The sequence below is a fragment of the Panthera leo genome, chromosome F3, assembly GCF_018350215.1.
Source record: "Panthera leo isolate Ple1 chromosome F3, P.leo_Ple1_pat1.1, whole genome shotgun sequence".
Taxonomy (NCBI): Eukaryota; Metazoa; Chordata; class Mammalia; order Carnivora; family Felidae; genus Panthera; species Panthera leo.
Window position 1 is genome coordinate 40,145,255 of NC_056696.1, and position 22,163 is coordinate 40,167,417.

General features: G+C 56.3%; 1 protein-coding gene across 1 annotated transcript in view; it reads left to right on the top strand.

Annotated features, from left to right (window-relative positions):
* The first annotated feature begins 810 nt into the window (after nt 1-810).
* IGFN1 (immunoglobulin like and fibronectin type III domain containing 1) overlaps nt 811-22,163 on the top strand; it is a 30,835-nt gene continuing 9,482 nt past the window's right edge. Inside the window, exons 1-17 of the mRNA XM_042925793.1 lie at nt 811-848; nt 1,328-1,450; nt 2,766-2,905; nt 3,830-3,929; nt 5,323-5,367; nt 5,632-5,677; nt 6,267-6,441; nt 7,307-7,420; nt 8,963-9,131; nt 10,325-10,597; nt 11,337-11,386; nt 18,434-18,551; nt 19,064-19,188; nt 19,313-19,454; nt 19,803-20,105; nt 20,623-20,922; nt 21,398-21,571. Coding sequence (XP_042781727.1) covers nt 842-848; nt 1,328-1,450; nt 2,766-2,905; nt 3,830-3,929; nt 5,323-5,367; nt 5,632-5,677; nt 6,267-6,441; nt 7,307-7,420; nt 8,963-9,131; nt 10,325-10,597; nt 11,337-11,386; nt 18,434-18,551; nt 19,064-19,188; nt 19,313-19,454; nt 19,803-20,105; nt 20,623-20,922; nt 21,398-21,571 — 2,404 coding nt within the window. The 5' untranslated portion in view covers nt 811-841. The remainder of the gene's footprint in view (nt 849-1,327; nt 1,451-2,765; nt 2,906-3,829; nt 3,930-5,322; nt 5,368-5,631; nt 5,678-6,266; nt 6,442-7,306; nt 7,421-8,962; nt 9,132-10,324; nt 10,598-11,336; nt 11,387-18,433; nt 18,552-19,063; nt 19,189-19,312; nt 19,455-19,802; nt 20,106-20,622; nt 20,923-21,397; nt 21,572-22,163) is intronic.

Sequence of the window (22,163 nt, forward strand, 5' to 3'; positions counted from 1 at the left end):
CAGCCCAGGACCAAGCCCCCTCTCTCTCCTGGGTGGCACTCCCCATCAGCCATAATGGAAGGGGGCGATTGTGAAGAAATCAGGGGGAGATAGTGGTAACGGTGGTTGCGAAAGGCTGGAGAACATTTTGGTCACCTGACACTATAACTCACTGGCTTCAGAGGGGGGCCAGATGGATTTATGAGGATCCTGTCAGCCTGGGTCAAAAAGAGCTGAAGAACAGACAACTAAGGGATTCCCCCCTGCAGATCTGGTCATCAGTAGGATTCCAGATTGGTTGAGGGTGGGAGGCAGAAGGCTGCTGGGTCCTGCTAGAAAATCTCAGAGTTAGGGGAGGAGCCAGGAGTCCCAGAGAATATCCCTGGAAAACTGACATTCCAAAATCAAGAGGGGGCCGTCCACTAAATAGCTAAAGGAATCCCAAACGCCAGGAATTTGTTTTCCCTGAGCTTCGGGCAGGTTATGTCTCACCGTCTGAGTGGCCATCAGGCCTGGGGACGCACTCAAAGGCCAAGCCACCAGCTCAGGCTGTTACAAGCTCACCAGTTACAGGCTCAGCCCTGTGGTCTCCATTACCTGGGAAAGGTACAACCAAGCACCAACCTGCCCTCTCCCTGTCTCTGGGCAGGGAATTGCAGGACACAAATCGGTGTCATTAGGTGGGGTTAGAGAAGCTCTCAGGGACAACAACTCTACCCAGCTCCCATGCCAGACAGCGACTGATGCCCCGATGGTGTGGGAGAGATGGGGTAAGACCAGCCTGCACCTCTCATAAACAATTCTGTCTTCTGTTCTCAGGAGATCAGCTGCCACCCTCGGTAACCAAAGAGGCACCCAAACTATGGCAGGTGAGAGAAAAGCTGACCTCCCCTCCCCTGCCCTGCCCCTCATCTGGGCTTCTCACTGGGTGGAGAGGAGGGAAGGATAGGGCTCAGAGGTCTCTGGGACTTCACCTGTCTCTTGGCTCTTTTTAGTCTCGGCTTTGGGTTTTAACTTGTTTTCCTGAATAAAGCCCCCCATGGGGAACCCCTTCGCATTCTCCCTTCTCCAGCTTTACCCCCATGACGCTCCCAGGGTCTTCCCTGGGTGCTCCCTGCCCGCTTCCCAGGGGCTCCATTCACACTGCTGGAGGACTGTCAGATTCCACTAGAAAATTCAAACGCCCTGCTCACAGGCAGGAGCTCTGGGAGATAGTCCTGCCCCATGGTAGGATAGTGAGGAGGGGTTTATGGTCCTTGGGTGCCTGGGTCGGTGCTCCATTGTGTCGAAGGGCCACCCACGAGGAAGAGTAGGAAGGGCTCATCTCCCTTTCCCCCACCTTTCCCAGGGAAGCCCCTCAAGAAATCCCGCCTTCATGGGGTGAGCATCCGGCAGCTGGTGGAGGAGATCCCCGAAGGCTTCAGCACCCCAGACTTCCAGCAGAAGCCCGTCCCCATGGCGCTGCAGGAAGGTGAGACCTGGGAGGGGAGCTGCTGAGGGTGTGTGCAGTGGAGGGGGCTTGGGCGCTGTCCTTCCCAGCCTGCTTCCCAGCCCCCAAGTCCAGCACCAGGCCATGCCGTGTTTCCTTATACTTGTGCGGTGCCTGCCTGCCTGGGTCCCCCGAAGGGCAAGGGACCTGGGGAGCCGAACGAAGAAAGGGAGTGAAGACATACTACGGTATGCTGAAACAAGAAATATTTGGGAATAAGATTGGGGGATGCTAACCGTGGAGCGGGAACGGTGGTGGTGTTTCTTAGCGCCCTCCCCTCTCCCTGCCTCTGAGCAGCCACTGTAGACACTATAAAAAGGAGTTAAGGGGCTCCTGGGTGGTTCAGTTGGTTAGCGCCCGGCTCTTGACTTCAGCTCAGGTTGTGATATGGTGGTGAAATCAAGCCCTGCGTTGGGCTCTGAGCCAAGCACAGAGCCTGCTTGGGATTCTCTCTCTCCCTCTCTCCTGCCTGTCTCCCGCTTGCACTCTCTCTCTTAATAAAATAAAATAAAATAAAATAAAATAAAATAAAATAAAATAAGTTAATTTGAGCCGTGTGAGAAAAGTGCCCAGGAAAGTGATGGCAGCAAAGGCTTTAGGGGGAAGGGATGAGAATTGGTGTTCTTCTCCCAACACAGCTTCCTGCAATACCTTGAGTTTACAACATTCCGGTATAAGAAAAAGAATGGCACTTTATTTTTCTAAATCTGACTTTAAGTCACCACTCAACAAAGTCATGAGAAATTGTCTTTCATCACTGGGGAGGGCCCTTGGATCTTCACTCCTCACTGATCTCTACTGAGATGTTCCTGGCAGGAGCCCAAGGCATTCCTTGAGGGTACGCAGTGCCCAGCCTTCCAGGCCAAACATGGAGCTCGGGCGCTTTTCTGAGGCTGGAACCCTGTGTCTCGGGACCATCCCACCTCGAGAGTGGACATGGAACCTACAAAAGACTCATCCCCTTCCCAGTCTTGGGAGAATCCTTCAGACTCCTTTCCTCACCCACTTGCAAAGAAATACCCCCTTCCACCCCAAGCCTGCTTGCTTCCCCTTCCACATGGACAGTCTAGCCACACTCTGTGATACAGAAGCCAAGCAGGCATTGTCTGGAAATTCCTGCTCTCCGCCTGGCATCATAAGAGCCTTGGAGTCAAGGGCACCAAGGCCTGACACCCTTTTTGGATTGGGCAGTTGAAATGCCTAAAGCAGTGAAAGTAACATAAATGAAAATCTCAATAAAGTACACTGTCACCCCTCCCCTAACCTGCCAATCTTTTGACCACTTTTCCTGCCCCAGGGAAAAATGCCATCTTTCGGGCCGTGGTCTGTGGGGAGCCCAGACCCAAAGTGCATTGGCAGTGCACCAAAGGTAACCTCAGTAACTCCAGCAAGTACGAGATCTCCTCTGCCCCTGGCAGCAAGGAGCACGTGCTACAGGTAAGATCTGAGTTCTCCCCCTGACCCAGGTCTACTCATTTCTTCCTGTCCCCTCGAAGGTCTCCCTGGTGGCCTCCAATCCCCAGAGGAGTAGGAGATGGTCCCAGTTGGGGATGAGTCCAATCAGCTCCATCCTGTGGCTCCAGGTCGCCTGAGCCAGATGTGGATCTGGCTGCCTTGCGGGTACCTCTGCTGATACCCTGGCAGGTGGCGGAGGCTGGAGCTTAAGAATTCCAGCTCTGGAGTGTGACAGCCTGGCTTCCGATCCCAGGCCCACCACCTTGGCCTTGGAAAGTTACTTACTTCTCTGTTTCTGTACCTCTGTTTCCTCTCCTGTAACATGGGGGTGATAACGGTACTTACTTTACGGTGTTGTTATGAATACAAAAGGTTGATGTAAAGTGTCTATTCAGTCCTGGCCTCCAGGGAGCGCTCTGTCAATGCCGGCCAATATGGGTAATAATTACAGCTACCAGTCATGGAACACCTACTATGCGCTGGGCCTTGGGCTACACATTTGACATAGATTATATAACTCAATCCTGACCATTCACTACTTTTTGAGATGGTATCCTCACCTTCTAAGAAACAAAGGTTCAAAGAGGTGAAGTAATATACCCAAGGTGCCGTAGCCCATAACATATGACAGAGATGATATTCAGTCCCAGATCCATCCGATCCAAAAAAAAAAACACGCGAGCTTTTTCTGCTATGCCACGTTGCCTCTGATGGCAGAGAGCTGGTACATCTGCTCTCTGTCATGATCCAGCTCTTTGTTTTGGGGTCTGACTTTCTTGATGAAGGCTGGGGGCTCCGCAAGGAAAGGGCTGTGTCTGGTTCACCTTTATACACCTATAGCCATGTCCAGTAAGTGGAGGAAAGGGAGGTGCTAGCCCCGTTCCCCTGGCCTTGGCCTCTCTGCAGATCAACAAGCTGACGGGTGAGGACACAGACGTGTACCGGTGCACAGCAGTGAACATGTACGGAGAAGCCACGTGCTCCACTAGGCTCATGGTCATCGAAGGTGGGCCCGTCCCCCTCCCCCTCTTCCTGTCTCGTCAGTGCTTGGATGTTGGCCCTGCTTTTCCCCTCAGAGACCTCAGAGGCTGTGCAGCTGGTGGGGTAAAAGGAGAGAGGGACACCAAGGCTGCTGCCCCATCTGGTGCCAGAGCCCTTGGCTTTACCCACTTCTGCGCTAACTCTGCATCTGGTTTAAAAGGCGCACACTCAGCAGATGCCCCATGGCAGAGGCTCTGGATGATATTCTCTTAAACCCTTGGAATGTGGGCAGGAGCTGGAGGTTGGTGTCTGGTCCTGAACCTTCTGCTCACTCCTTCAATGGGCTTCATTTTCTTCTCTGGGCCTCAGTTCTCCACTGTACAAAGGATCCTTTGTACAGGCTTATGTCAGAGGTGACAGTCAGATATGTGGGGTCGGTTTGCTTGCTTTGGCTTGCACAATGTTTCCAAATTTTAAGTTACTTGTCCACGGGTAATAACGGGAAGGTACATGTCTCTTGAGAAAGCAGATATAGTCTTTCAATTGGCTATACTGTATACAAGTAACAGAAAACCCTACTACGAATAGCCCAAGAAATAGACACTTGAGCATGTCACATGATAAGAAGTCCTGAGGTCAGAGTCCAGGGATCAAACCACAGCTCAGGGCTGTCACGGGACAGCCGGACTCTTCCTGTCTCACTGCTCTGCTACCCGAAGAGGCTGGTTTATCTCCTCAGAGTCATAAGACAACTGCTGCAGACCCACACTGAATCCACAGACAGAGGCACCGGGTACATCTGGCCCTCTTATCAAGAAAGCCAAAGCATTCTCAGAAAGTCCTTGGAGACTTCTGTTTATATCTCATTGGCCAGAACCGTGTCACTCACACGGCCACTCCTAGTTGCAAGGGAAGCCAGTATTTAGCTTTTCCGGCCTCCTTCCTTCCTACTAGTGGGAGTGGATAGGTGATGAGGACGAGGATTGGGAATGGCTGCAGGGTCAGCCAAACGGCAGTGTCTGACTTCTTTGGCAACACTGGCCTATACCCCGAAACGGCAGCTCCCAGGTGCCGGAAGAGCCCCTCCAGAGACAGTTCAGTGTGCCGTCACCCACGGTCACCTCACTCACTTCTGCCACCTCCCTGTCCCTGCAGCCATGTCAGTGGGCCTCCCCTGCATGCGATGATAATCAGGTGAGTTCCACCTCCATCATGCTAAGGCTCTGGGGCGCCAAAGCTTATGACAGACAGACCATCCGCCCTATTGAGCCCTCTTGCTGAGCCCTTGTTGTGACTTGGAGGTCAGTGGAGAGGGCAGGGCCCTGGCACTCAGCTGGCTCTCAGGAAGACCACCAATGTGTCTTGTTTCTCTCCCCATCTGTCCACATTAACTCCCTCCTCTCCTCCTGATGGTCCAGTTGGCTTTCGGAAGAATCGGAAGAGGCACAAGGAACCCCAGGAGGGTAGGTGGAAGGGTGGCCAGAAATCTCCTTGGGATTGGGGGAATGGGCTACTCCTTGTCTGGTGCTCCCTACCTGGCCAAACCCTTACCTTATGGAGCATAACCAGTCCCCAGGAGAGCCTGTTCAAAAGCTTGGCTGTCACCCATGGACCACAGGTCCTCAGACTGCCCACCCCACCCTACCCCCATCGCTACGGAATAGCCCCGTGTTAGCCCCTGGGCATCCCATCCTGGGCTTGGGGCCTCATTCCTGCTCCTTTTCTAGACCTCAGGAAGGAGTTGATGGACTACCGAAATCTCCTGAAAAAGAGGTGGGTCTGGGCCCGTCCAGGGGCAGGGGTGAAGGCTCCCTGCTACTTCCATGGGCAAGCCAGGCTCAGCTCTCCACTCCACCGGCTAAGAAGCTAGACTGCAGGTGGCCAATGAGAGGAGGTGGAGGACTGACCTGGGAGCTCCGCCGCCTTTAAGCTCTATGTCCTTAATCATCTCTCCTGTCTGGGTCCTGATTTACTCCTTTGTAAAATGGGATGCTCCGCTAGAACAATGATATTTTTAAAGAAGTGTTAAAGTAACAGAATAATCTGCACTCTCCCCCTTTCCCCCGCCCTGCGCATCTTTCTCAGAAATACACAAAAAAAAAAGTTGTTAGGAGTGGTGTTTCTCCTGCGAGCAAGTTTGCACTGTGGGGAGAAGGCGGACGCACCCATCTCTGGGTCCATCGTGTCCTGACAGTGGTCAGTCCCAGAGCCCAGCTTCCCTGTCCCTTTCTTCCAGGGCAGAGAGGGCAGCTCCCCACGGGCCCCTCGCGGGGGCAGGGGTGGGGGGGCAGGCCCGGGAGACCAGCTCCTGGGGCTCCCCCAGGGCTCCTCTGGCCTCTGACCCGCCCACCCTGCTCCCCAGGGCCCCGCCTCCCACCAAGAAAAAGCCGGACCTGGAGCAGGTGTGGCAGCTGCTGATGACGGCCGACCGCAAGGACTACGAGCGGATCTGCCTGAAGTACGGCATCGTGGACTACCGCGGCATGCTGCGCAAGCTGCGGGAGATGCGCAAGGAACACGAGGACAAGATGGCCCAGGTACCCTCTCCTGGGCCGCAGCCCGGTGCCTCGCGGGCGCCCCCTCCTGGAGCTGGGCTTGGTGGAGGACCCGCCCTCGTCCGCACCGTCCCCGCCCAACCCCGGTGTCGGGCCAAGGACCCAGGCCTCAAAGTCCACGACTTGGCTTTAAAATCTGGCTCTGATACTTACTAAAATCTGGGGCTTTGGGAAAGTTAGGGCCTCCGTGTCTTGGTTTCCTTATTTGTAAAATGGGTGTTCTAGACATACCTGCCTCTTAGGCTTAGTGAGAGGATGAACGAGGGAAGGTCCTTAAGGCACCCAGCCGGGTGCTGCAAGGGCTTCCGGTCAGCTGTCAGCCTCCCCAGACCTTGGATACCTGTCTTATTTCTAAAAGCTTCCAGTGGAGGGAATTCCACAGTGTCCTATAAACTGCAGGAACTTCTGCCCTGGATTTAACCTAACTATAGCATCGGTCTGATTTTGTCTTCTGGAAATGCAAAACAACTAGTTTCCATCATCCTGAAAATAGTATTTTATCATTTTTGAAGGTGGTTCATCAAACATCCTGGGACTCAGTTTCTGTCCTCCAAGCTTTCTCACTGACCTTATCACAGGGCTTTGCACACAGTGGGAGCTCAACTAAATTTTTATTGGACGGAATAACAGATGAACAGAAAAGCCCCCCCAGGTTCTCAGAACACTTGGACACCCGGGGTCCTTTCTCGCTTTCCTTGCTGACCTGATGCCCTTGGAAAATTTCTTCCCACCTGTAAAATGGGCAAATGCATGCTCCAGTGGGGCCCTGGGGGGCTGGGGTCTGCGGGTTTGGAGTGCCCTGATTAGAGAGCTCAGACAGCTCCCCCGGCGGGTTTGTCTTCCCTAGTATGTCAACACCATCTCCAACCTGAGACACATCAAGGTCAGCAAGGAGGGGGTCGCAACGTTTGACCTGGAGCTGGACCTCAAGTATTCTGGGAGCAAGATTTACCTGTATAAGGTGAGGCCGAAGGAGCCATTGAAGGGGGAGGGATCTGGCAGGGATGCTGCAGGTCCTGGGCGGGGAGGAAATAGGGGCCCACGGGTTCTCCTCTGGGAGCAATTCAGGTCCACAGATGGTGAGTCCTGCATCGTATGGAATTCCTGGTTCGGGTGAGGTCAAACTTCGCTGTGGACAGTTCGCAGAGTGCTCTTACCTCTCGTTACGCAGCCAGGTTCTCCAGCCAGGGCACGGGGACAGGCGGAGGCGGGGGTTAAAACAGGATTCTGAGAAGTCCCCCATCCAATTCTGCACCCCCATCCATCTAGCTCTCTCTCCAGAGATCTGACACATCCTTGCATGGGCTCCAATAGTAACCGCCTGTCAACAAAGTGGGAACTGGGGCAGAGGTGTGTGTTGGGGGAGGAAACAGAGCACAGCAATTCTAGTTCTATGGTCAGACTCATCCTGGCTCCACCACTTACTGGCTGTGGGACCCCGGGCAAGATGCTTACCGTCCCTGTGCCTCGGGGTCCTCACATGTAAAGTGAGGGTCATGTAGGACCTATCTCATGGCACGATTAAAAGATGAATGAGATTATATATGATTTACCCCTTCTCTTAGCTCAGTTCTCCTCCTGCCCCCTCCCCCCTCCCCTGGGCTCGCCTCGGTGTCCCTGCTCCAACTGGTCCTGCTGCCTGTCACGTCCATGGTCTTCCCCACAGCTGGGCTTCCCCTGGCCACCTTGTGTGACACTGCTGTGCCCCCCCCAACCCCATCCTGCCTTCCTGAATCTGTACCCTCCTCTCTCTTTTCTTTTTTTCCCTAGTTCTATCTCTTTCTAATATACGTTATATTGCCTGCTTATGATATTGGTTGTTTGTCTGTGTCCCTCGTAGAATTTTAGCTCCCTGGGGCAGGAATCTTTGTTGTATTCACTGATGCGCCCCAAGTACCTAAAACAGTGCCTGGCACACAGTAGACAACCGAAGATGAGCTATTATTAGTATCTGGCACATAGCAAATCTATCCAGGCTTTAGCTAAAGTGGGCGTGGGTATAGAGTACTAGGTTTTGTAGAGCCCTGAGGGTATCTGATAGAACTCTCTCGCGCCCCTCTGGGAATGAATGTGCTGCATCCACCCCCCCCCCACCCCCCCCACCCCCCACCCCCCCACCCCCCCCCCCCGGCTCCTGGTGGTGCCTCCCTGCCCCCTGCTAACCCCCTCAGGCTGCTTGGTAGTTGCTCTACTCAATCTCAGCTGAGATCTCCCACTCTCAGGTGCCTCTTGGGTAACACTTACAGATTATTTACTCCATGGTGAGAGTCAAGGACACTCCTAGGACATTTATTCCCCTTCACCTTGCATTCCCTGTTCTCAAGGCCTCTGAGCCCTGCTCTCCACCCCCTGCCCCTGTCCCCCTCCCATCCCCCGTGTGGTTCCAACAATATGCTGTCTGGTGCCTGGGCCAGTGGGAGAAAGCTTTCAGAGTGGGGTTGGGGCAGGAGGTCCTGGGGACCCGCTGAGGCCCTGAACCCTCCTCTTCCTTTCTCTGCCTCAGGATGGTGAGATGATCCCCTACGGCTTCGACAACCATTTCAAGCACTGTCTGCGGCAGCTGGGGAAACGCTACCACTTCCAGATCCGGGACCTGCATCCTGAGGATGCTGGTATTTACCAGGTCAAGGTGGAGGATGTGGAAGTCTTCTCCACGGAACTGGATGCTGGCGGTGGGTGCTCTTCCCCTCAGAAGTTCGAATGGGGGAGACCCTTAGTAAGGAGGGGGGCTCATGCCATGGTTGGGGGGAAGAGAAATGTGATGTGCCCCCTACCCCTGCCTTGCAAAGACTGTTCAGAAGAGGAAGATACACCCAGATGTTAAATTGAAGTGATCTCTGCTTTCCAAAAGTCTTGGTCCAAGGTCTATGTTCTCTTGGTGCTGAGTTCCAGCCACAGACATACAACATCCATGCCATACCCCTGCTCACAGACCTTCTGCAGCAACCAATTATTTCCAGATTAGGTCCAAATTAACACCACTCCTCCTCATCACTCCTTTCTGATGCAGACTCTCACTTCCCAGACCCCCCCAGCAAGAAGCTCTACCCAAGTTAGGCACACTTGTGCCCCGTACAGACCTCTTCCTTCCCTGCCTCTAGTGCCTACACCTCACCTGGGAACTGTCCCTTCCTCCCTCATCAAACTCTGCCCCATCCCACAAGTAGCTGTGTATGCAATCTCCACCATCACCACCCCCGCCCCCCTCCACCGAAGCACTTGACAGCTCCAGAGGCTTCCTGGGAGGAGGAGAGACTGGAGAAGAAAGCTTTGGGCAGATAGAGTGTAAAGAACATGGTTCTAAATCAAGGTTGAGAAAAAAGAGGGCATGAGATCTCTGGTATGCCTGGGCATACGCCTGGTATAGGGGAGAGGGGCAGGGGCTTTGGAATCAGCCAGACCTGGGTGTGAATTCTGACCGGGTTGCCTCTTGGTTGGGTAAAACTGGGGCAAATCGTTGAACTTCTGAAGCCTCTGTTTCCTTTCCTATAAAAAGGAAATAATAATACCTACCTTGGAAGTGGTCACAAGAATTCATAAGATAACATATATAAAGCACCGGCAGTCAGCATATAGGTTTTCTTCACGTACCCATCTTACCCCGAGATACAATTTCTGGATTTAGGATTATAGAATTCCAAAGCTGAAAACAGTCTTACTATTCATAACCTAATTATAATCCCTCATTTTATAGGGGGGGGGGGGGACTGTCACCTGGGGTAAGGAGGTGACCTGCCCAAGATGACACAAGGGGTTTGTGGCTGAGCTGGTCTGAACCTGGGCTTCTGACCAAGCAGCCCCACCGTGTCAGGTCACACTGCGTCATGTTGCCAAGCTGACACCCCCATTCCTACCTCCCGGACAGCCATCCCCGCCAAAGTGGTGGTCCCACTGGCCGAGGCCCACTGTGAAGAGCAGGGTGATGCCGTCTTCGAGTGTGTTCTCTCCAATCCCTGCCCCAATGCCACCTGGAATTTCCGGCACCGGCCACTCCAACTCAGCAACAAATATGAAGTGTCTGTGTCTCCTGATGGGCTGACCCACCGTCTGGTGGTAAGGGGGGCCCATTTCTCAGACATGGGCCTCTACTCGCTAGGCACTGGGTTCCACAGCTCTAGCGCCTGGCTGGTGGTTGAAGGTGAGTGGTTCACACCTCTGTCTTTCCCTGCCTCTACCAAGGCAAGCCTCAGGGCCAAGGAGGGCATGGAGAAGGTCAGGAGTAGGGGCTCCCTTTGGTCAGTCATTTGCTTTTGAGGATTCCTTCCCTGTCAGAGAATGAGGAAGGCTCCCGAGATCTATTCCTGAGCTGTTGTGATGTAGGCCCTTCACTGCCAGCCGGGTCGACCTCAGCTATATCTCCTCCACGAGGCCTCTGGAATTACTCTGGGGGTGCAGATCCAAGATGGCCTGAGGGTCCTGGCCAGCGCTTGGCCCAAGTTCAGTATGGGTGAGAAGTCCCCGGGTTAGGCCAAAGAACACCCTTAAATCCCCCTAGGGATGTGGGCTCGAGGTGATCTCAGGAAACTAAACTGGGCATTTGTAAGGCAGATGGTAGGGCAAATAGATCTTTTAAAAACCATGCAACTGCTCGTGGCAGTTTGATAAGGAGATGAGTTTGGGGTTATGTGTTTTCTCCAAAAATCCTCATGAAGCACATGGCAACAGCAGGATGGTCTGTGGCTTGAGGGCTGGGGGAGGTGGTGATAGGATTCATCTATCAGTGAGCTGGCACACCCTGGCTTCTGAGATGGTCAGGTTTTTCTCTACTAGGGAACCTGAAGGTCAGTCAAAGCAGTTGGGGTCAGACAGGTGCCTTGGCCTGATGTAACGGGTCTTTTCTTTTGTCTCTCTGTGGGGCCATTGACCTCTCACCAAAGCTGGGAAGGATAAAGGCCTTATGACCACAAGTGATGACCACCAGCTGAAAGCAAAAGGAGCCCAGACTTCAGAAGCAGAAGATTCCAGGAGCGTTGGTGGCAAGGGAGGGAAACCCAGAGAACAGGGCCCCCTGGAGGGCTCCCTTAATGGGGCCAGGCCTGCTTCTGAGCTACAGCTCACAGCTGGCTCGGAGACAGGTGGCCTTGGTGGGCATGGCTATTCCTTGATGGAGGGTGATGGGGCAGCTGGCTCAGCCTGGGGCCCTGGACGGGCAAGAAAGGGCTTTCTGGAAGCAGAGGGATGCACAGTCACTCCCCCTGGGGAAAATCAGCTGCACAGGGAGGGAGGCTGGGACAGAAGCCTTCCAGGGAGCCCCTATCCACAGGGAGAAGGCCTGGAATCAGGTTTGGGCCTCATGGAAGGTCAACAGCAAGATCACGGCAGGGACAGTGATGGGCACAGATGTGGTAGGACAGCAGGAGGCTGGGAGGCTGAGTCCAGGCACTCTCAGGTTGGAGGCCTGGGAAGCGGTGGGGAAGGAAAGGAATACAGAGAAGATCATCAGAGTCCCCTGGACAGGCATAGCCAGGAACAACTCTGCAGTGCTCATCTGGGACCTGGGAGAGGAAAGACAGCTCTGAGGGGATCCCAGTCTGGTCCTGTGGGCTCTTGGTCAGAAGAGGAAATGATGGAGATTTTGCAGGAGGGAAGCCTGGGTGAGGTGGAGGGAGGGGGTGATCGGAGCAGGGAAAGGCAGAAAGGAGCAACAAGGGCAGTGTGGGGTAGTGGGACTGACCTGGGGGAAGCCAGAGACAGTCATAGGGCAGGTGGTCCTGGGGCCCAGGAGTACTCTGGAGAGAGAGCTTCTAGCTCCAAGGCAGGCATAGGCCCTGAGTCCTGGGGCTCTCAGGGAGGTAGAGATGCTCATAATGGGGAAGCAAGGGGTTTCTGGGGGCCAGAGGAATCTCTAGGAAAGAACTTCCAGGAATCATCAATATCTGGTAGCAGAAAATTCCTCCTGGGACGAGAGGGGCCTGAGGACAAAACTGAGGGTTCACTACAGGCAGATGATCGTGGCCCAGGGAAGTCTGTGGGTGGGGGAAAGGGCTACAAAACTAGCCCTGGGGGCCCAGGAGGTCCTGGGGGCTGGGAAAAGGGCCTACAGGGACTCCGGGGAAGGGAGGGCCAGGAGACAGCAGGGGGCTTGGGTGAGGCAGGGCATGACTCCGGAAGCCTCCAGTATTCACAAAGCTGGACAGCAGGGCAGTGGGGAGCAGAGGGTAGTGGCAGAATAGAGTCTGAGAGCACAGGTCCTTGGGATGACACAGGGTCCAGCCTCAGCAAAACTGGGGCTCACCATGGGCCTGGAATGTTGGGGTCTAGTGTAGGGGATGGTGGTGTGGGTGGTGCCCAAGGGGCTGGACTGATGAGATCTGGTCAGGGGGTGGATACCAGAAGCCACAGGCTAATTGGGTCTCCAAGCCTGGGTGCTCAGGGGTCTGGGAGGACACTAGGAGACCCTGATGGGTTAAGAGGTCCAGGGACAACAGGTTCTGAACCAGACTTCTGGAATGGGTCAGGGGCCTCCAGAGGACAAAGACCCAGAGGTGAGACAGGCTATGAGGATGGCTTAGGAGGTGCAAGGAGAATAGGATCTAGGTATGGTGGTGGCTTAGGGTATGCCAGGGAACTAGGTCTTGAAAATGCGGCTGGTTATAGTGATGGCTCAGCGACGTCAGGAGAAATGGGATCTGGTCATGGCACTGGTTGTAGAGTTGCCTCTGGGACACCCGGGGGAACAGAGTCTGAGGAAGGGGGTGGTTATATGCATGGCTCAGGGGTACCTGGGGAAATGTGGTCTGGAAACAAAGATGGTTCTGGTCCTGCAATAAGGGGGTCTGGGAAACTTGCTAGTCTCAAGAGTGGCTCAGGTAGCCCTGAAAGAGGGCCCATGGATGAAGCCAGGATACATCCAGAGGCCAGGGATGCATCCAGAGGCCAAGGGGATACTGGCCCTGGGGGAAGGCATCATTCTCATGGTGGCCTAGGGAGTCCTGGGACAGTGGGGTCTGTAGGTAGAGGTGGCCACGGGGCCTCTACAACAGTGGAGACTGTTGGGGAGGGACATGCGGAAGCAGAACCAGGGGTCTCTGGAAGAATAAGACCCTGGGGTCAGACTGGAGACTATGGGGACTTCAGAGCCTCGGGGTCTCTGGGGGCCTTTGGAGAAGGAGGCCATGAAGATGGCTCTGGGGGAGCAGGAGCCATGGAGCCAGGGTATCTGAAGGCAGGAGGCAAAGTGAATGATGGGGATAGGACCAGGGACCTTGGTGCTAGGGCCTCTGGAGCTGGAGCTGGTCATTGGGATGATACCAGGTTCCCTGAGGCACTAGCTCCTCATGCTGGGGCCAGTTCCAAGAGCCAGGGGGATTATGGCTCTGGTGATGTGCCGGGTTATGGGGGTGGATCAGGAATTCGAGAGCCTCAGCAAATTGGAAGGAGAACAGCTTATGGAGAAAGGTCAGGGGGTCTTGGGCCTGGGGGGATCGGGCCAGGGGGTGAGGCAGGTTATAAGGATAGTATTGGGCCCTCTGGGGGAATAGGGCTTATAGACGAGGTGGGCTATAGGAAAGATCTGGGAGCTCCTGAGGGAATGGGTTCAGTGGGTAAGGCAGATCATAAGGATGGTTTGGAGGGTTCTGGGAGAATTGGGTCAGGGGGTGAGATAGGTTATAGGGATGGTCTGGGGGGTTCTGGGAAAATGGGGTCAGGGGGTGAGGCAGGTTATGGGGATGGCTTAGGGGGTTCTGGGAGAATGGGGTCAGGGGGTGAGGCAGGTTATGGGGATGGCTTAGGGGGTTCTGGGAGAATGGGGTCAGGGGGTGAGATAGGTTATAGAGATGGTCTGGGGGGTTCTGGGAAATTGGGGTCAGGGGGTGAGGCAGGTTATGGGGATGGCTTAGGGGGTTCTGGGAGAATGGGGTCAGGGGGTGAGATAGGTTATAGGGATGGTCTGGGGGGTTCTGGGAAAATGGGGTCAGGGGGTAAGGCAGGTTATGGGGAAGGCTTCAGGGATCCTGGGAGAATGAGGATGGGGGGTGAGGCAGGTTATAAGGATGGTTTGGGGAGTTCTGGGAGAATGGGGTCACAGGGTGATACAGGTTATGGGGATGGCTTGGAGGGTTCTGGGAGAATGGGAATGGGGGGTGGGGAAGGTTATAAGGATGGTTTGGGGGGTTCTGGGAGAATTGGGTCAGAGGGTGAAATAGGTTATAGGGATGGTCTGGGGGGTTCTGGAAGAATGGGGTCAGAGGGTGAGGCAGGTTATGGGGATGACTTGGGGGGTTCTGGGAGAATGAGGATGGGGGGTGGGGCAGGTTATAAGGGTGGCTTGGAGGGTTCTGGGAGAATCGGGTCAGGTTATGATGATGGCTTGGAGGATTCTGGGGGAATGGGGTCAAGGGGTAAGGCAGGCTATGGGGATGGCTTGGGGGGTTCTGGGAGAATGGGGTCAGGGGGTAAGGCAGGCTTAGGGGATGGCTTGGAGGGTTCTGGGAGAATGGGAATGGGGGGTGGGGAAGGTTATAAGGATGGTTTGGGGGGTTCTGGGAGAATTGGGTCAGAGGGTGAAATAGGTTATAGGGATGGTCTGGGGGGTTCTGGAAGAATGGGGTCAGAGGGTGAGGCAGGTTATGGGGATGACTTGGGGGGTTCTGGGAGAATGAGGATGGGGGGTGGGGCAGGTTATAAGGGTGGCTTGGAGGGTTCTGGGAGAATTGGGTCAGGTTATGATGATGGCTTGGAGGATTCTGGGGGAATGGGGTCAAGGGGTAAGGCAGGCTATGGGGATGGCTTGGAGGGTTCTGGAAGAATGGGGTCAGGGGGTAAGGCAGGCTATGGGGATGGCTTGGGGGGTTCTGGGAGAATGGGGTCAGGGGGTAAGGCAGGCTATGGGGATGGCTTGGAGGATTCTGGGAGAATGGGGTCAGGGGGTAAGGCAGGCTATGGGGATGGCTTGGAGGGTTCTGGGAGAATGGGGTCAGGGGGTAAGGCAGGCTATGGGGATGGCTTGGAGGGTTCTGGGAGAATGGGGTCAGGGGGTAAGGCAGGCTTAGGGGATGGCTTGGAGGGTTCTGGGAGAATGGGGTCAGGGGGTAAGGCAGGCTATGGTGATGGCTTGGAGGGTTCTGGGAGAATGGGGTCAGGGGGTAAGGCAGGCTATGGGGATGGCTTGGAGGGTTCTGGGAGAATGGGGTCAGGGGGTAAGGCAGGCTTAGGGGATGGCTTGGAGGGTTCTGGGAGAATGGAGTCAGGGGGTAAGGCAGGCTATGGTGATGGCTTGGAGGGTTCTGGGAGAATGGGGTCAGGGGGTAATGCAGGCTTAGGGGATGGCTTGGAGGGTTCTGGGAGAATGGGGTCAGGGGGTAAGGCAGGCTATGGGGATGGCTTGGAGGGTTCTGGGAGAATGGGGTCAGGGGGTAAGGCAGGCTTAGGGGATGGCTTGGAGGGTTCTGGGAGAATGGAGTCAGGGGGTAAGGCAGGCTATGGTGATGGCTTGGAGGGTTCTGGGAGAATGGGGTCAGGGGGTAATGCAGGCTTAGGGGATGGCTTGGAGGGTTCTGGGAGAATGGGGTCAGGGGGTAAGGCAGGCTATGGGGATGGCTTGGAGGGTTCTGGGAGAATGGGGTCAGGGGGTAAGGCAGGCTTAGGGGATGGCTTGGAGGGTTCTGGGAGAATGGGGTCAGGGGGTAAGGCAGGCTTAGGGGATGGCTTGGAGGGTTCTGGGAGAATGGAGTCAGGGGGTAAGGCCGGCTATGGTGATGGCTTGGAGGGTTCTGGGAGAATGGGGTCAGGGGGTAAGGCAGGCTTAGGGCATGGCTTGGAGGGTTCTGGGAGAATGGGGTCAGGGGGTAAGGCAGGCTATGGGGATGGCTTGGAGGGTTCTGGGAAAATGGGGTCAGGGGGTAAGGCAGGCTATGGGGATGGCTTGGAGGGTTCTGGGAGAATGGGGTCAGGGGGTAAGGCAGGCTTAGGGGATGGCTTGGAGGGTTCTGGGAGAATGGGGTCAGGGGGTAAGGCCGGCTATGGTGATGGCTTGGAGGGTTCTGGGAGAATGGGTTCAGGGGGTAAGGCAGGCTATGGGGATGGCTTGGGAAATTCTGAAAGAATTCGGTCAAAGGGTGAAGCAGGTTATGGGGACGGCTTGGGGAGTTCTGGGAGAATGGAGTCAGGGGGTAAGGCAGGCTATGAGGATGGCTTGGGGGGTTCTGGGAGAATGGGGTCAGGAGATGAGCCTGGTGGTAAGGATGGTTTGGGGGTTTCTGGGAGAATCAAATCAGGGGGTGAGGCAGATTATAGGGATGGTCTGGGGGGTTCTGGGAGAATCGGGTTAGGGGATGAGGCAGGTTATAAGGATGGTTTGGGAAGTTCTGGCAGAATCTGGTCAGGGGGTGAAGCAGGCTATAGGGCTGATTTGGGGGGTACTGAGGGACTGGGGTCAGGAAATGAGGCAGATTATAGGGGAGGCTCAGGGGTATCTGAAAAAATGGGGTCAGAAGGTGAGGTGGGCTACAGAGATGGTTCAGGGAGTTTCAGAGTAACAGGCACACAGGCTGGAGTGGGGGATGAGGGTGTACCCAGAGACCAAGAAGCCATAGGGCAAGGGTCAAGATACTGGACAGCGTCAGAAGGGGCTGATGGTGGCACAAACTCCAAAGATGGCTCAGAGAGGGGCAGAGGAATGAGGCATTTGAAAGGGGCACATCCAGGACTGGGCTCTAGGACGACGGGGATGCCAGCAACTACAGATGGTGCAGCATGCAGGGACGACCCTTCGGGCGCAGGGGTGTTGGGGATTCAAGGAGGGTCACAGAGTCTTTCAGATGGGCAGGACTCCAGGAAGGGTCTCGGGGGCTCTGGAACCTCAGGGGTCCCTGAGGCGCCGGGGGCTGTCGGCTCTATGGGAAAATCAGGTGTCAGAGAGTGGCAAGATGCTGCTGGAATCCCAGGGTCTCCTGGGGGCAGAGAGCCTCCCAGTAGGGAGGGTGGGTCTGCAGATCAAGCAGGGGGTATGGGGGCTTCTGGGTTTCCTGATGGTCAGGGCGCAATGGAGGGTGAGACCTGGGCAGATGTGGCTGCTCTGGAATGTGGACATGAGCAGGACTTCTGGAAAGCAGGCCCGGGAACATCAGACAGGGGTAGAGCAGCTGGTCTTGGGGGATTTGCACCTCGGGGAGGTGGGGACTCACAGGTGGAAGGCAGAAGGATGGGAGCTGCATGGAGGAGTTCAGTGGGTACAGGCCAGGTTCTGGACAGCAACCGGATGCCTGGGGAAAGGAATAAGTCAGCATCAGGTTCTGCTGATGGACAAGGTGTAAGCCACACCGGGGCCCTAGACAGGGAAGACCAGGGATTTGGCCAAGGTAGCACAGGTGCTGGGAATCAGTCCCCAGGTTCCAGAGCTTCCAGATCTCTGCAGGAGAAAGATCCCACTTTCAGTGGGACCCATGATGGCTCCAGGAGCAGGAAGGGTGCTCCGGGCCAAGAAGGAGCTGGTGGGCGTCAAGGCCCATGGTTCCTGGATAGCAAAGGGTCAGGTCCTGGAAGGGGCAGGTCTATTGGCCCAGGGGACTCAGGTGTCCTGGAGGAAGAGAATTCCACTTATAGGGAGAATGGCTTCACCCAAAAACCTGGGGATTTAGGGCCTCAGGGAGCCTGGAATAGCCTAGATGGGGCCTTTGGCAGAAAAGACTCTGTAGACAGATCAGGGGGCATCCAGGGCATGGGCTTTCAGCCAGACAAAGGACATAGAGGAGAAAGAGGGTCCCTGGAGGCTGAGAATGACAAGGCCCAGGGTCCAGGTGCCCAAAAGGAATATGAGGGATGGGGAGCAGAAGAGTGTGGTGGGTCAGACAGAAGGCCTGGCCAGCTCAGAAGCAGGTCCCTGAGACAGTCAGGGGTGGAGGCTGGGACAGCAAAGAGAAGGGGAGCAGAGGAGGGCAGAGGCTTGGGGCAGCCACTGGGAGGAGACAGCAGAGGGAGCGGAGGGGTGACTCTGCACGAAGACTGGAGCCAAGAGCCCCCAAGTCATCTTGGCAGCAGGAGAGGTGGCAAGGACGGCAGGTCAGACATCTATGGCCAGGGGAGGGATGCCACCCCGAGTACCAGATCCAGATCCAAGCGTGGCACTGACGCTTTCTCCAAGGAGGCCCAAGGTAAGTATTTCTCAGGGGAATGGCTCCAGTGGGGTAGAGCCAAGGGCAACTGGAATGACTGGGTCGGTCTCAATTCTGTCTCCAGCCCCAGGAGTTTGTCCCTGCTGGCGCCCCTCCCCCCATTTTTAGGGATCTCTTCCCATCTAGGAAGCAGCCTCTTCTTCCTTGTGCAGGTGGGATCCAGGCTGCGTGGGGCCCAGAGGTCTCTGGGTCTCTGTCTTAACATCCTATGTCCAAAGAACTAGAGCTGTTGAAATGCTCTGTGTGAGCCACTCAGACCTCAGACTTCCCACCCATGTGACTCAAGGGGCCCCTCATCTACCTTGCATCCCAGGTCTCCCATACAAGCCTAGGTCCTGCTGAGAAGAAATGGAAGGTTTGGCTTTGCTGAGCCCAGCTGGCAGGATGTGGTGGCCTCCCAGGGCACAGTGTAGGCCATGGTCTGGGAGGCTGGGCCTTAGGGGGAATCCTTGGGTGGCTAGCCCCCCCAAACTCCCTCTGTGTATCTCCAGGCCCCATGAGCTACTTCTCCAAGAGCCTGGCTGATCTGGAAGTACAGCAGGGAGAGGCCGCTGTCTTCTCCTGTACCCTCACCCATGACCTGGGCCCCGGTGCCTGGTTTAAAGATGGAGTCAAGGTACTGCCTGCCCCCGTGCTTTTCCAGCCAGTTTGTGGGAGGGGCCTCTGCTTACCCCGGGGGGTGCCTGGAGGAGCTGGGCAGGGGTGGGGATGACAGGCTCTTCTGTGGCCCTTGTTTCCAGCTCAGCGCCCAGGATGGAGTAACTTTTGAGCAAGATGGTCTCGTGCACAGGCTCCTCATTGCCCATGTGCAGGGGCCCCAGGCTGGGAGGTACACCTTTGTAGCCGGCAACCAGCGGAGCGAGGCCACCCTGAGTGTCCATGGTGAGGCTCCGCCCTGCCCTGCTCAGCAGCCCCTTTGCACCAGGTGGTATGCTCCCCCTTTAGACACCTGACTGTGTGCTTGTCTGCAGCCAGGGACGAATCTCATCCTCAGTCTGAGAAGGTGATTTTAAAAAGCCGACCCACACTCTCCCTACCCTCTGTCAGGAAGAGAGGTCTAATCCTAGTCCCTCCTGCAGCAGATGAAGCCCATTCATCCCCTTGTTAGTCCTCTTGGGGAGCGGTCTTTACTCTCAGTCACATTTCCTTCTCCGGGTCCTTGTGTCCCCACCCCCCAGGTGCGCGGTGCCCAGGCTGCCGTTTGACGCCCTTGCCCCGTTGTGTCTCTAGATCGCCCCGTCATCGCTCCAGATGTGACAGAGAAACTGAGAGAGCCCTTGGTGGTCAAGGCTGGGAAGCCGGTGACAGTGAAGATCCCCTTCCAGAGCCACCTCCCAGTTCAGGCTGCCTGGAAGAAGGACGGAGCTGAGCTGGTGGGCAGCGGCAGCAGCCGGGGGGTCCAGGTGGCCCTGGGGGACGGCTTCACTCGGCTGTGCCTCCCTAGCGCTGGCAGGAAGGACCGTGGCCAGTACAGCGTGACGCTGAGGAGCGAGGGAGGCTCCGTCCAGGCCGAGCTCACCCTGCAAGTTATAGGTGCCAGCCCCAGCCTTCTCCCCAGCCAAGGCCTGAGGGTCCTGGGCTTCTGGAACCTCCCTGCCAGGAGGAGCAGGCCCAGAGTGCGGTCCCCGGGCTCAGATCCTCATTTGCATGCTGTTTAAGATCCAGACCTTCTCCACCTTGTCCTTTCTCCCCCTCTCAGACTGGTCAGGAAGAAGCAGTTTAGATAAATACAGGGCTGGGCTCCCTCTGGTTGTGCTTCTCCGGGAGAATGCGCCCGGCCCCGGGAGCTAACGCACCCGGCCTTGAGTGGTGGCAGCAAGTTAGCACGGAGCAGGGGCAGCCACGGTGGCACGTTCCACGTCACCCCTGTGGGTCTGTGTGTGTGTGTTGGGGGTGGAGACCGGGGACACCTCCAGGTAATGCCCAAGGCCCTCTGGACATTCTACCCCACTGCAGGCTTATCCGCTGATGAGGGGGGCAGTCTAGCGCCACTCCCCTCCAGCTCCTTTGACCCCCCCTTCTCTTCCTGCTCCTCTCGGTGGGACCCCAGACAAACCCCAGCCCCCACAAGGTCCCCTGGAGGCACAGGACTGCCAGGGGGCTGGTGTCTGCCTCCACTGGCGGCCCCCCCAGGACGACGGGGGCCGGGCCTTGGAGCACTACGTGGTGGAGAGGCGGCAGGCTGGCAGAAGCACTTGGCTGAAGGTGGGCGAGCCCCCCGCAGACAGCACCACCTTCACCGATACCCACGTGGAGCAGGGCAAGAAATACACCTTCCGAGTGCGGGCTGTGACCTCTGAGGGGCCCGGGGAGGCCCTGGAGTCCACAGAGGTGCTGGTGGCTCCCGAGGGTAAGAGGGCTCTAACACTCCCGGGCTCTCCGCTGTGCCCAGAGAGTAGGAGGGGCTGCCTCAGACACTGAGGGACACCGGGGGTCTTGGGGCCCTTCTAGAGCACTGTGGAGACTCCTTACGTCAGCTTCCTTGGGGATCTGGCGGGCGATCAGGAAGCAAGATTTATGGGGTCTTCTCACGGCCCTGGCTCTCTGGGAGTAGGGGTGGACAAGCAGAGCCCGTGTTCTCAGGAGCGTGGGTGGGGCAAGCACCATTCCCCAGCAGATGCCCTCCATCTGGAGGGAACTTGAAGCTGAGGGGCCTCAGGGCAGCCTCTAGGCTCCCAGGCCACAGCCAGAACAGTGTCCTAGGGCAGGCTGGCTCAGCCCCCTGACGCTCCCTAGGAAAGAGCAGAGTGTGGCCCCCAGGACCTCACTGTGAGCTGGCACCTTTCCTCAGCCGCTGGGCTGATCTGCACCTTCTCTGCCCCCAGCTCTCCCCGGGCCCCCTTCCATCCCAGCCATCCAGTCGGCCTCCAGCCAGGGCATCACACTGACGTGGACGGCACCTCGGGGCCCCGGCAGTGCCCACATCCTGGGCTACCTGATCGAGAAGCGCAAGAAGGGGAGTAACACCTGGACAGCAGTAAATGCGCAGCCCGTGCCTGGTGAGTGGGCCAGAATGGGCGCTCTGAGTTATCCTGGCCCAAAGCTTCCCTACGTGACCTCCGGGCTCCAGGGTCCTGTGGCACCATCGCGCCCGATCCCGTTAGTACAGTGGGTCTCACTTGGGGTAGTCTCGCCCCCTGCGGGCATTTGGCAATTCTCTGGCAATTTGGGGTTGTCATAACTGAAGTGTGGGAAGGTGGGGGGTAGAGGCCAGAGACGCCACTAAACATCCTACAATACACAGGGCCACACCCCTCTCCCCATCCCCACGCCCCCAAAGAACTATTTGGCTACAAATGCCAATAGTGCCAAGGTTAGGAAACCCTGGAGAGGGTTCCAGAAGTCTCAGGATGGGAGCCAGAGATGGAGCTGCTAGCACTAACCCCTTTCCTTCGGGCCTGGACCTCAGGCAATGCGCTCTTTTCTCTAGATCTTACCTTCCTCATCCATAAGATGGGGAGAAGTGCCCCCTATCCCATTAGCTTCCCTACGGTTTCCAAGAAACTGCTTTCTGAGATCGGAAAGAACTCAGAAAAGTCCAAGCCAAGTTTGCAGGAGAAAGACCAGGTTCGAGGCAGGTTGTCAGGAGAC